This window comes from Salvia hispanica, chromosome 4 (genome assembly GCF_023119035.1).
Source record: "Salvia hispanica cultivar TCC Black 2014 chromosome 4, UniMelb_Shisp_WGS_1.0, whole genome shotgun sequence".
In the NCBI taxonomy this organism is placed as follows: Eukaryota; Viridiplantae; Streptophyta; class Magnoliopsida; order Lamiales; family Lamiaceae; genus Salvia; species Salvia hispanica.
In genome coordinates this window covers 37,720,095-37,733,986 of record NC_062968.1, presented here as the reverse complement: position 1 = coordinate 37,733,986, position 13,892 = coordinate 37,720,095, and the positions used below count along the sequence as shown (strand labels likewise).

The window sequence follows — 13,892 nt, the reverse complement described above, 5'->3', positions numbered from 1 at the left end:
GATTAAGCACCCCTAAATCTATGGAGCTCCATTGCGGCTGTCCATAAATGATATTTTAATAAAAGGGAGTGATCAATGGGTAACTAATTAGCAATCCCAAATTAAGACTAAATCTTAGCCATTAGATTAGAAGATTAGTGGTTGAAATAATATCACATGGATTATATTTTTAATTAAAAAAATTAAAAAATAAAATTAAAGGGTATTAATGTCAATTCCCTCTCATTAAAATCATCTTATAACTTTAAATTTACGTAACTCTCTCGATTTAAATTATTTTTTTGCAAAAATATATCAAATTAAAGATAATTTTATAAGGATTCCAACGAGATCTCAATTGCATATGTTCCGACGACGTTCACATGATGAAATTTGATATTTTTTATTTTAGGCTGTGAATGCTGATAATATAGCATTTTTATCAACGGTATACATAAAAAATCTCATAAAATCATGTAAAAATCTCAATAAATATGTGTTGATATTTTCTTTGTACTAGTGTTGATATTCTAATGCCATATTGTTGATATTTGTAATACACAATGTTGATATAAAAAAACATTCACGAAAATTATCATATAATAACATAATGACGATATTACCCTTTTGTTGATATTTTGTCTACTATTTATTGAGATTCGTAAAATTTAATCTCATCCACTCATTTAAAAATCTAAGGGTAGAGATTTGGTCTTGATTTTGAATTAGGACGTTATAAGCATTATAATATGACCCTTTTAATAAATACTGTAGTTATGAATCGGTTCACTTTTAATAAATACTCAGATAGTAGTTATGAATCGATTCACTATATATCGTACTATAATTTTTGTGTTTATTATCTAAATCTTCTAATTTGAGTTCATTATCATGCATTTGTAGGTACTATGACAAAAATTTTGCGCTTTTCATCTTCCAACCAATTAAGATTTATTAGGCTTCAAGTCTTCAACTACTAGCCTTTTGTGATTGGGTGACAAATTACGATACAAATTAATTTGGATGGTTTTTAAGTCCAATTAAATTCATTACAAAACAACTTTATTGCCACCACCATTTATGCGATGATATCTCTCTGTCTGGACTGATATCTAATTAGTTCGATAAAATGTGGCGTCGTCAATTAAATATGAATATGGTCATTATAATCTAATAGAAAATTTTTTAACTCTAGCCGTTGAAAAAATAAATAATTAATAGGAATATGTAATAAAAAAAATTGAAATCGTCAATTAAATATGGATATGGTCATAGAAAATGACATAGGTGATCCAAGCTCAGTCCCAAACATGCCGCAAGTCAATTACGTGTACCACTAGTGATAGTAATTTGACCATAAACATGTCAATCATTCTCTATTGCAGCAAAAAAAGGCAATTCCGTCGCCTTGGGGCCTCCACACTCCGTCCCGACATCACGTGAGAGGGTTCAATCAGGGTACGCAGTAGCCCGTCAATCATTCTTTATAAGTGTATACTATGGAGGGAAAAAACGTCATATGTTGTGATTTTTATTTTCTCTCAATTTTTAGAGTTATTGTTTTCTACTTTCTATTACTAATATTTATTTATTGGGGATTATCAATAAGCGCAATTAATTTTTATAGATGTCTTTGGGCTTTTGGCAGTGCTGTATCACCTGTATCGTTTTTGGTAATTGCTTCCGTGCGTAGTGGGGCCAGCCCATATCTTAAACGGCTATGGAGAGTTGGGCCGTTGTTGGGCTTGGATATTGTTATGGATTGTAGTTCCTGTCACTAATACATGAGAAATACACACGTGCAAGAAACGCAAACTGGATCCCTAATTTAAGATACTTAGTTATTCAGACTTTTTGGGAAGATTGTATTTTTGTCCTGAATAAGTTAGGTTGATATATAATTTTATTTAAGATCAAGAAAAAATGAGATTAGAATTTAGATTATCTGATTTTTAGATGTTCGCTTCATTGAATATTTTTATGCAATTTCAGAACTTTATATTTAGATTGATTTTTATAGTTTAGAGTTCGAATTTACAGGCGATTCGATTATATGTAAATTTACTTTTTATAAAATTTTGTATTTTACAGATCGGACCGAATAAGGCTAAATTCAAACAGTAATCAAAATGCTCACTCCTAATTAGTTTGAAACATCTCATTATATTTCGCAGTAAGTATTACTCCCTCCGTCCCGACTAAGATGATACATTGCTTAGTCGGCACGGGATTTTAGGAGTTATTGGTTAAAGTGTTTAATTGAAGAGAGAGAAGGTGAGTGTATGTATTAAAGTATAGAGATGAAGAAAGATGAATATTTTAATACTATGAGTGAGAAAAAGTGGTTGAGTGTATTAATTGGAGAGATAAAGTTATCAAAAAAGGAAATGTGTCATCTTAGTTGAGACAAACTAAAAAGGAAAACGTGTCATCTTAAGCGGGACGGAGGAAGTACTATATTCTAGAATAAAAATAAATGCACATAAATTGTACACATGCATAAAACCTTTAAATTTAAATTTAAACTATATTACAAATTAATTTTGTTATTTGTTATATTAATTATTATATAGCATTACAAAAGAAGTGGTATGGAAAAATTTATACTACAAATTTGCACCTGATTTCAAGCTTGATTTAAAATAATTATACAATATTTAATGAAAATAATATTTTTCTCTTAAATTTATAGATATTTAATTTTAAATTTTAATATTTTCTTATATTGTTAAGGAATGATTAGTATGTAAATTTATTTCAAGTTAATTCAATTTTATAAATGGATTTTCAATGTAAAATGTTTAGAAATTCGATTGTGTATGTATAATTCAAGTATATTTATCACGAGAACTGATCCGCTGCACACCTAATATGAGCGACAATACGTAGACCTGATTTTAAGTTGTTTCCGTATTTCAATTCTGTAATCTCTTTTCTCTTTCTTCTGCAAGTCTCTATCTAATGTTTTTCTCAACCTTCTACAATTCTCTCCCCATTAGTGAAGCTCTTCATTAAATCTCGCCTCACCGTTGCATATTCTGCAACGCATCATCCTGACCTCCCCTTCCACATCAAATACCTCCTCACCGGGCTCCAAATCGGTGATGTCGAATCGAAAAAAAGGAATACAATTTCGCTCAAATCTTCTTCTTTTTTTCTCCGGATCTGATTCTCCTTCAACATCGTGTAACCCTGCAGTTCCATTTTTCCTGATTTTTCAACTTTTGATTTCTTACTTCTATTACAATTTCAGAAATCGCAACTTCTCCATAATTTCAGGAATCTCAAAATTGCGGAGCGAGAAATATAAAATACTTCAACTCTCTTTCTTTTCTTAAAAAATTCAGAAAAATTGCATATTGTGTGACGCATAACTCACAAACCAAATCTTGAAATCAATCAAATTTTTTTGATGCGGTTGTGATAAAATCTACATGGATGAAGTTTGGGGATTAGCTGGAGGCAAATCAAAAGAGATTTGTGGAGAATTGCATGCCAACAAGGAAGAAATTTGGCAAGGAAGAATGAAATATTGAGGCGAAGAGAGAAAAAGAAGTTTTTCGGTGAATATTGAACAATAATTCGGGCAAGATAAACTTAGTGATGCAGTGAACTGACAACATCTGCTGTTCGGATTTCAGAATATTGGGGATGGTTTGTTACCTGCGTGGTTACTTGGTAGGGATGAAGTTACATACTTCCTCCGTCCCATGTTACTTGCGCTTTTCATTTTAGGCCGTAAATTTGGGATTGATTTTTTAGTGTAATTAAATTAGAATTTTAAGTGTAATGAGACATCCCTTAATAAAAGAGCTTTTAACTTAATCTAACATATTAATTAAATGCATTAATTCTAACTTAATCTATAAATAGTATAAGAAGTTTGTGACGAGCCGAAAAACAACAGTGCAAATAACATGGGACGGAGGAGTATAATAGTACATAATAATAAATTAAAAAATAATAAGAAGATTTATTATTCCACTGCCACGTAATTTGTCGCCTTTATATCGCTCACCTAATGGCTCTCAAGAGAACATATCTCTATTTATCACTACCCTTTATTTTATAGTCCTTAATGCACGATAAAATGATATAATATCATTATATTTTATAAACCTTAATACAAATTTATTTTGCCTTTAGAAAGCTATATCTTCAGAAAATCTTTTCAGAAAGAATGTTTTGTACCCATCCCTACCCTTTAAACACACATTACACAGTACATTTGTAAGAGCATCTCCAATAGCAATAGGCTAGCCACTTCCTCTCTCTGTTACGTCATCAGCACTAAAAATTCACCTGCCACATCATCATTTTAAGCAAATAGGTCATAGGCTAGCCGCAATAAAAATAATTCAAAAAAAACTACATTTACGGAATAAAATTTACGATTAAATTATGGAATTAAATTTACGATACATATACGGAAAAATTCATTCATTTCATTAAAAAAAAAGGTACATAGATTAAAAAAAATACATGAATTTTTTTATAAAAAAAACGGGCTTCCACACACGAGCCCCGCCGCTCTCTACTCCTCGTCGTCGCCGCTGCCACCCGGGGTATCTGAGCCCGCGTCTGAGCCCCCCACCAGTGCCCTCGTGGCATCCAAATCCACCTGCATGTTCTCGAGCATCGAGTGGAGAAACCTCTTCTCCGTGGGGTCAGTTGCGGCCTTCCACTCTTGGAAGACCTTGTACATCCGTTCCTCCGTTTTTGCACGCGAGAATAAGGTGTACGCGCGTGGGACCTCCTGGGGTGGGGGGGAGGATCCCCTCGCTGCCCATTGCGTCCGCTTTTGGCCAAACGGGCGAGGGCGACGAGCAAAGGATGGAGGGGACGGAAACACCTCAAGCATCCGGGGGAGGTCGTGGGATCCGCCCGCGTCGTCGTCGTAATCGCGAATAGTTCGGCCCTCGCTTTTTCGGCCACCCAAATGTCGCACCCCGCCCGGAACTCTCTGAGTCCTTCAAGCACTCGTATAACATTCCCAGAAGGTGAACTCCTTATAAGTCCCCGGCAAGGGGAACTGAACCGACTCTCCGCTATCCTCCGGGCGTCCTCCTCAGCCTGCCCACTAGTCCGCATGCGGAGGGCGTTGGTGTACAACCCCGAAAATCGGCCGACCGCAGCCCCGATATGTTCCCACCCCTTTCGGCACTCCTCCCCGCTATAGGCCTTTCCGTGCGGGCAGTTCCTCTTGTAGGCTGCTCTAATCTTAGCCCACATGTTGACGATCCGCCGGTTGTTCGCAACCAGCGGATGGTCGCAAATCGACAGCCACGCCTTGGCCACGCCGACGTACTCATTCTCTCGTCCACTTCCTCCGCGTAGGGGTGTCGTGAACAGCGGGCTGCGACGACTCGCCGACCACCTTGCCCTTCCCCTTGGTCTTCTTCTTCTTCGGCGCACCCCGACCCGCTGGAACGGGAGTGTCCGGCTCCCCGAGGTCGATCCCCATCTCATGCAATGACAAAAGGTCATCGCCAGTGAACTGCGTCTCCACTTGGGTCGACGTGTGAGACGAAGCCGTCAAAAAATCAAGAGAGGGATTATAGACTGTGTCCCCCCCTCCCCCCGGTGACCCCGCATCCCGGGATGCATACCGGGCTGCATCCCTCCCCGCCATACCGGCATCATCCCCATCATCTGCCGCATCATCTACTGCTGCATCCGGGGCATACCTTCCCCACCCCGGCGTTGCCGCCGCCCGCCGCCTGGCCTGCCCCCGCCCGGCATCCCCCACGGCATCCCCCCCGCGCTCCCGCCATCATCCCCATCAACCGCTGCCAAGGGACGTTAAACCCCGGGCCCATCTCGCCAGCCCATCCGCCCCATCCGCATCCCACGGGTACCGTGGGAGTTCAGAGATCCGCTCGTCGCCGGATTGGACTCGTTGTTGTTGTCCATCGCTCGATATTGCTCTTGTACATAAATTCAGAGAGAGAGAAAACTCGTTAAAACAAGTGGTGCAAATGAAAATGAAACTAAAATCGCGTATATATAGGTTTTCAATTTAAAAAAAAAAAAACGAAAATTGGGCGTTGGCCGATCGGCACGCCACAATGGCGGCCAACGCCCTCAAATCGTCATGGGCTAGTCGATTTCTTCGCCGATTCGCGGCTGGCCGTTCCAATAGTTCGACTAGCCGACCGGCTAGCAACGCGAATTGGCTAGCCGGTGGGCTAGCCACTATTGGAGATGCTCTAAACTAAATTTTGAACATCAGTATATTCACGAAGACATAATTTGAATGGAAAGTTTTTACATAAAAAAAACTTTTATACTCTAAAGTTTGAAACAATAATATATATAATAATATTTTGATACATTATTATTATTATTATTATTATTATTATTATTATTATTATTATTATTATTATTATTATTATTATTATTATTATTATTATCTCTTATAAATATAATGTCCTATCTTGCTTTTCTCAATTTTTCATCTTGATTAAATGACTGCACCCCACTAAATTATTATATTAATATTTTATTATAAAATTAATATAATCCTACCAGTGGGCGAACCTACTAAGGTTTTTTGGGATCCTTAGAACCCCAAAGATTGAAATACTCCTATATATTTTATATTCATTCAAATCATGCTTTCATTTAATCGCTCAAGTGGTATGTTGCAAGGTAGAAACTTAACAGCTTGTGCTAAAAAAATCCTATCAAGCACAATTGGACTTTATTTACAATTTTGTGTGGTATTCTTACATCTGTTATTCATGAAAATATTTATTTTTTTTATCGTAATTCATTAGTTAATTTATTTCAAAATCTATTTAGAGTTGATAATTTCATTTTTTTTGCTATTTTTAGTGATTTTTTTCTACAACTATTGTACACAAAAAATTTCATAGAGTAATTCATTACTTAACTTAATTCAAAATTTACTCATAATTAGTACTCATATTAAATATATACATATCATGAGTTTTCATATACTATCATTTAATTATTTCAATCTCATTACACATCTCATGAACATCTTTGTCGCAACTTTCGGCTACGCCGACATAAAAAAAAAGAACCCAACAATTGTTATCAATATATTGAAACCCCCAACGACAAAATCCTGGGTCCGCTACAGAATCCTACTACTCTCTTCGTCCACCAATAAATTTTATATTTATTTTTTACTATTTTCGGTAATGAACCCTCATTATACTAACTTTATCTCTCTCATATTTTATTATAATGTTATTGTATATAAAAATAAAATCCACCTGATTCCAATTGACATTTTCACCAACTTTCTACTTATATTTCTAAAAAACCCATGCTGAATAAAAACTTCCCTTATATTAATGGACAAAGGAAGACGGGAGCAGTATATAAATATGAGATTTACGTCTCATTAAAATTTTCCACTTAATTTTTTCATATTTTTTAAAAATCCACATCGAATGAAAGCGAGAGAATATATCAAAAAGTTGAGAATACCAAATTACACGTGAAAAGAAGAAGAAAAATGTCAGCAGTTATTGTAATTAATGCAAATTAATTATGATTAACATCTTATTTATTTAGTGGCTGAAAATTGAACAAGTTGGTGACCACACATGAAGACGCGCATTCGATATTAGCATAATTAGGCTTATGTTTTTCATTATAACAATAAGCTGATTAGGTTTACATATTATTCGACGAGTATAATCGGAGTATTATGCAAAACAAAAAAAATAAATTCAAATTTAGTGGTTAAGTTATGTCTCATGACAATTTGATTTGGTATGTCTCACCAATATTATTTTGCCAAGTAAAAATATATAAAAATACAAAAAGCTAGTGAAACCAAGTGGAAATACGTGGAATGAAAATTGAAAAAAAGATAAGGAATTACGACACATGAAATCCAAAAGTATACGAAAAATTCTAACAGTCCCTAACATATGGAATTATAAAAGGGAGATTGAAAGGAACAAAATTTGGTATTATAAAAAATAAAAAATGAGGGAGATTGGCTGATGTATCAGAGGCGCTCATATTTGTCGCTCAATGATGTCGCGCAGCATAACATTCCTCTATGATTGTATATGAAGGTAGTATATGCGAATTACAGAAATTTCCAGAAATCATCTTTAAAACTCATTTGGCCATATATGCTCTAGCTGGAAGTGGGCCTAATATATTTGTATTTGGCAAAAAAATTATTGGTGGAACACAACAAATCAGATTGCTAACGTGGTATATCTAGATCACTTTAATTTTTTCTCAAATTTTTTATCAAATGTCCACACGCCATTAAATTATAATATTGATATTTCATTATAAAATTAATATAGTACTCCCTCCGTCCGCGAATAAGAGTCCCGTTTTTCCATTTTAGTCCGTCCGCGAATAGGAGTCCCGATTCACTTTTACCATAAATGGTAATAGGGTCCCACCTTCCACTAACTCATTTCACTCACATTTCATTTAAAACTAATATATATAAGTGAGACTCTTATTCCACTAACTTTTTTCCAACCACTTTTCTTAACATTTCTTAAAACTCGTGCCGCCCATAAATAGGACTCCTAATGGCGGACGGAGGGAGTAATATATAAATATTAAATTAATTTTTTATTAAAATTTTCCACTTACTTTTTTTATATCTCTAAAAATTAGCATCGAATGAAAAAGAGACTATATATCACAAAGTTGAGAATCCCAAATTACACGTGAAAAGAAGTAAAATGTCAGCAGCTATTGTAATTAATGCAAATTAATGAATATGATTAACAAATCAGTGGCTGAAAATTGAACAAGTTGATGGCCACACATGAAGGCGTCCGATATTAGAACAATTAGGCTTATGTTTTTCATTAAAATAATAAGCTAATTAGGCTTACATATTGTTGGACGACTATAATCGGAGTATTATGGGAAAAAAAAGTTCAAATTCAGTGGATAAGCTATACCACGTGCCAATCTGATTTGGAATGTTTCACCGATATTATTTTGCCAAGTGAAAATATATACAAGAGGCAAGAGCTCTACTTCTACATGTAATAAGCATAATGAATATGGAAAGAAAAAGACAATCTCTTGTATTATGAAAACTATCACAAATTTTTATTTGGGGGGGAGGAGGGAATACTAATTGTTAGAAATTTTCCGGTGTTCGAAAGCAACTGTGATGCAGTGCAAAATTAGCGAAAGATTAAGATAATTACGAGAGAAAAAGAATAAAAATAAGTGACTAGTGACTTATGCGATGTTGGTCATTAAACCAACATAACATAACATACAATGTCGCTAAAGCAACAGTGACATTGTCAGAACTGCTACTCTATCCGTCTCACTCAAGATGTCCACTTTTTCTTTTTAGTTTGTCCTGTTCGAAATTTCCGCTTTCTATATTTGAAAATAAATCTCTCTCTCCTCTCTCCTCTCTCCCCATTAAATATATTCAACTTCTATACTTTTTTTTTCACTCTACTTACTCAACCTAATAACTCCTCCTAAGACCTCGTGCCACTACATATTGTGGACATCTTGAGTGGAACGAGGGAAGCATTCATAAGCTATATAATACCATTATTTGGCCTATCTATAATTAAATTTCAAAATGATATCAATAGCATTGTTTTAATAAAATTTACAGATTTTATATGATATAATTATTTGACCGTTTTGGTTTCTAACATAGTCAAAATTGAAGGGTCGATTAACAATAACTAACATAATGACCAAATCAATTATACTTATAAAAATACAAATTATTTGATATATTTATTTATAAAATAATCAAAATTAAAAAATAGAATAATGATTAATACTATAAATAAAAAATAAGTATTAGTAATATGTAAATGTGATCTTTTTTGTATGACGTATTATTTTTAAAGGTAGCAATATTTTAAAACACATATATTTTTTTTAGTTTGGTATATTGTACTAGTTGTTTTTTGTGCCTCTAGCAATATTTCAATTTATTAATGTTGCGGTACATTGACATAAATAGTGACTTCAAACATCGCATGTCAATAATTTATTTTGTTCCTATCCAAATTTTATTTAGGGATATATAGTTGTGGTCGCCTAGTCACGAGCGCTATATCCACGAGCGCTATATCAACCAAAAATCTTGAAAAATGAATAAATATTGACAAAGTCACTAATACATTCAATAAATTGCAAACACTCGGTAAATTGCACTCTTTAGAGTGGATACAATACAATGGAGGAAAAGATAGGCTGTATTTAAAGAATAGTAGTAATAACTTAGGTTGAAAAAACAAAAAACAAATTATTTAAAGCATGATAAACCATTAACATAAGAGCTTCCATAAAATATCATCGATCCTTATTTAGCAGGCATTTTTATCATTAGCAGATTTGAGTTGCTCTTCCAATCTACCGCTCAATCTTTGGTCAACCCAGTTGACGATGTCGGAGTATACGATGTCGAGATTTTCTGGGAGCTCACCGTACGACAACGAGTGCCACATTCCCGGGTACAGCTTGATGGTCTTGTCCGTTGCGCGTGCAGTTTCATGTAGTGTTTTGCTCACCGATGGATCCGTCACCTTATCTTCTTCCCCGTGCAGAACAATAAACGGCAACGAAACCTACATTTTATTTTATCAGAATTCATTAATTCTGAATTATATTAATACTGTAGTTGAAAAAGACAAATTAAATACTTTAGCAGACAAAGCCAAACCTCTTCAAGCCTTTGTTCCAAATCAATGCTAGCTGAATAGAGTTGGCAGCTTGTTAATAGTCGAGGTCGGCCTTTGTATGTGTAAGGGTTGGACCTAACCTGTGAGCATTAATAGAAGGCTGGTTTTAATTAATCAGCAATTAAATTTAAAATAAAATGTCAATTAGTATAGTTAATACCTCTTGTCTAACTTGTGGATCCCTAAAGGCAATGTCAATTATATCTGGAGTTGGAGTAACTTTCCACGTAGGGATGATGCGAGCCAAAGCGATCACAATAGTGATAACCACGGGGCTTGGTTTTATCTCGTCAGCAATCTGTGGTTGTTCAATTTGCAAGATTATATCTCGAGATTAAATATTTATGATGTTGGGTTCATTAGATTGAATCCCAAACCTCAATCCTAAATAGATAATTATGCGATAATTAGTCATAGTCACCTCTATGATTAAAATAACTTCACAATTGAATTCTGATTATTATTTTGTCTAACAATTTGGTTATGAATTATGATAGAAGAGAATATATTTGACCTTACACATGGGAGCAACAAGGATGGCACCATCCCAAAAGGCAGGCTTTTTTCTATGCAAGCGTAGGACCATCGCCCCTCCCATTGATTCCCCCATTAATATCCTCAGCTTATTCCTATTCTCTTTCCTCTCTGCATCAGCATTATTTGAATCATCACAACTCACAACCAATGGTTGAATTTTGAATGTCAAACTAATTGGACCACAATTGATAGTACTACTATAATAACAAGTCAGAAAATCTGACCGGATATATTGGTGAAGTGATCGGAGAGATCGTCGACGAGATCATCGAAGCTGGTGATAAGCCCGAGCAGGCCGGACGATTTCCCATGGCCCTCGCAGTCAATCCCGTGCACTTCATAGCCCGCCTTCACTAGTCTAGCAGCACAGCCTGTTCCAATCAGTCAATTAATCCATCAATTAAATAATTAAATCGATAGAAATTCATAGGTTCTATTCTAAAACCAATTGGTTATAGGAAGACCAGACTCATTAAACTTATATAGTGATTTCTATCGACACTTATGTTTTATATTCAGTTTAATTTCCAACACAAACAAATACTCCTATAAACGATTATATATTCGATTTTTAGTTACCTCTCATGGAGATGCTACACTCCATGCCGTAGCCATGGCAGAGAAAAATCAGAGCTTTTGCCTCTGTATCTGTGGGTCCCCATCGGCAGCTGAATAGCTTCACTCCACGTGGACTCACTATGAATTTCTGTATCAAAATTAATTCATATTAGTATTTCATGAGTTTGCGGATCGAGTTTTCAAAAATTTCGCTTGTTTAGTAGGTTTAATTAATTACCTCATCGTATTTGACGTTGTTGTTTTCGGTATCCTGCAAAAAAAAAAAAAAAAAGGTTTTAGTAATGATATGTGATTTAAAAAATGCGTAGGAATGTATATGTACCATTTGTATGCAAGCAAAAAAAGCAGCAGAAAATTGATAGAATTTGCTATGTGGGGATATTGTATTTGGATGAAATACTATATATGAATATTTATGGAGCGGAAACGATGCGTCTAAATCGACGACTAACTCTTATCTATCCTTTTAGTTTTGACTACTAGGTTACATATCCTTTTCAATTAATAATCCCACTGTTTTTATTTATAGAGTATTAATTATATAAGTGCCTAATACGGTACATGTCTCGTCTTATTTTAATGTGATGTGCTGTATAATTAAATTTCGAAAATTTTGTATCACAACAGAATTTTAGGTTCCATCGTTTGGGATATATATTTATTAAATATAGGAACTCATTGATGGTTTTCGCTATTTACTCACTTTCTTTTCTGGAAAAATAATTCAAGATTTCTGATCAGCGCGTTACCTTCTTTTTAATTTGCATTTTTGGAATGAAAGAATATAATGTTTGCATAGTAAAAATTTCAAACATAAGCTACACAAAGTATCTTATTTCAGTAGCGTGAATTGCACTGTGCATAAATTATTGTATGTAATTATATTGTATCTTTCTCGAGGTTGGGTGATGACGACGTATATATAAATATTATTTTTTATTATTCGTTTTTTCAAAAAAAATTCATGAATGATTTAGGATTTTCTATGTTAATGAGTGATGACGACGTATAAATAGTATTTAAGTAACTTACATTCCATTTTATGAGAGGAGAAAGAATAAACGGAAATATAATATTTTAATTGAAAAATACAAAGAAACTAAAACAAAAATATGTAATAATAGTCGAGCCGACGAGGTCTCTTTCCGTACGATTAGGTTATACGCCCCGATAATGCTTTTGATTAGGAGAAGTGTCTCCAAAGATAAACCATGTTCGTCTCGTTTGTTGCATATTCATCGAGACAATACGAGCTCCGATGAACTAGAAGAGACATGGACAAAACTTTAACGATGACAATATAGTGAACGCAAAGAACTTTTCATATACTTTGTATTATGCAAAAATATGAATAATGCATGGAATACATATTCTATTTATGGTGTAGTCTACTCAGTATTAATTTATCGAATTTTGAACAAGATTTGTTGGGCTTTCATTTTTCAAGACTGGTGTAGGGATAGGATCATTCGATATTCACTAATTATCGGGACCTCTTTTATTGATTGAGCTCTGAGATGGTTAATCTCAGTAAATACAAGCCAAGTACACAACAATCTATTACAAGATTACAAGTAAGCTGACTAAGTATCTATTACATTTATGAACCCTAATCAGAAACCCTAGCTATCTTCAGATCCTTAACCGGATCTGGAATCCAAGCCTCTACTGATTGGGGAACCCTGCACAACGACTTCACAAGGCCAAGGACCTCCTTAATCTTCACCAACTAGTCTCAAGGGAGCATTGCGAAGTAACCAAACCCTAACCCTAGGGATACTCCAACTGCTACAACACAGAGATCACCTCAGTTCACAAGGATCTAACACCAATATCTCAGAACACTGCTTCGCAACACAAGAACCCTCGAAGAAGCCTCCAATCACACATGAATCCAACAAAGAAGTTGGACTGAACCCTAGATCTGTGTGTACCAAACCATGGCATAGAGTGTGCAGTCATATTCTCCGCCTTGATGTCCTTCCATGTCATCACATCCACTTGGTCAAGGGTCATGGTCTTTTCCTTGGTTTCCCACCAAAAGTCGGTCACATTCGTGAGTTGCTAGGTTACACAAATCAATCACTCTTCATCAGTGCACTTCATGAA

General features: G+C 34.9%; 1 protein-coding gene across 1 annotated transcript; it reads right to left on the bottom strand.

Moving 5' to 3' along the window:
- Window positions 1-10,085: 10,085 nt before the first annotated feature.
- LOC125224322 (caffeoylshikimate esterase-like) lies at window positions 10,086-12,184 on the bottom strand. Its single transcript, XM_048127706.1, has 8 exons — window positions 12,106-12,184; window positions 12,001-12,033; window positions 11,784-11,910; window positions 11,429-11,575; window positions 11,182-11,312; window positions 10,828-10,965; window positions 10,649-10,747; window positions 10,086-10,553 (listed from the first exon to the last, which is right to left on the bottom strand). Exons 1-8 carry the CDS (start codon window positions 12,106-12,108, stop codon window positions 10,293-10,295), a joined length of 939 nt encoding a protein of 312 aa, XP_047983663.1. The 5' UTR covers window positions 12,109-12,184; the 3' UTR covers window positions 10,086-10,292.
- Window positions 12,185-13,892: the final 1,708 nt, after the last annotated feature.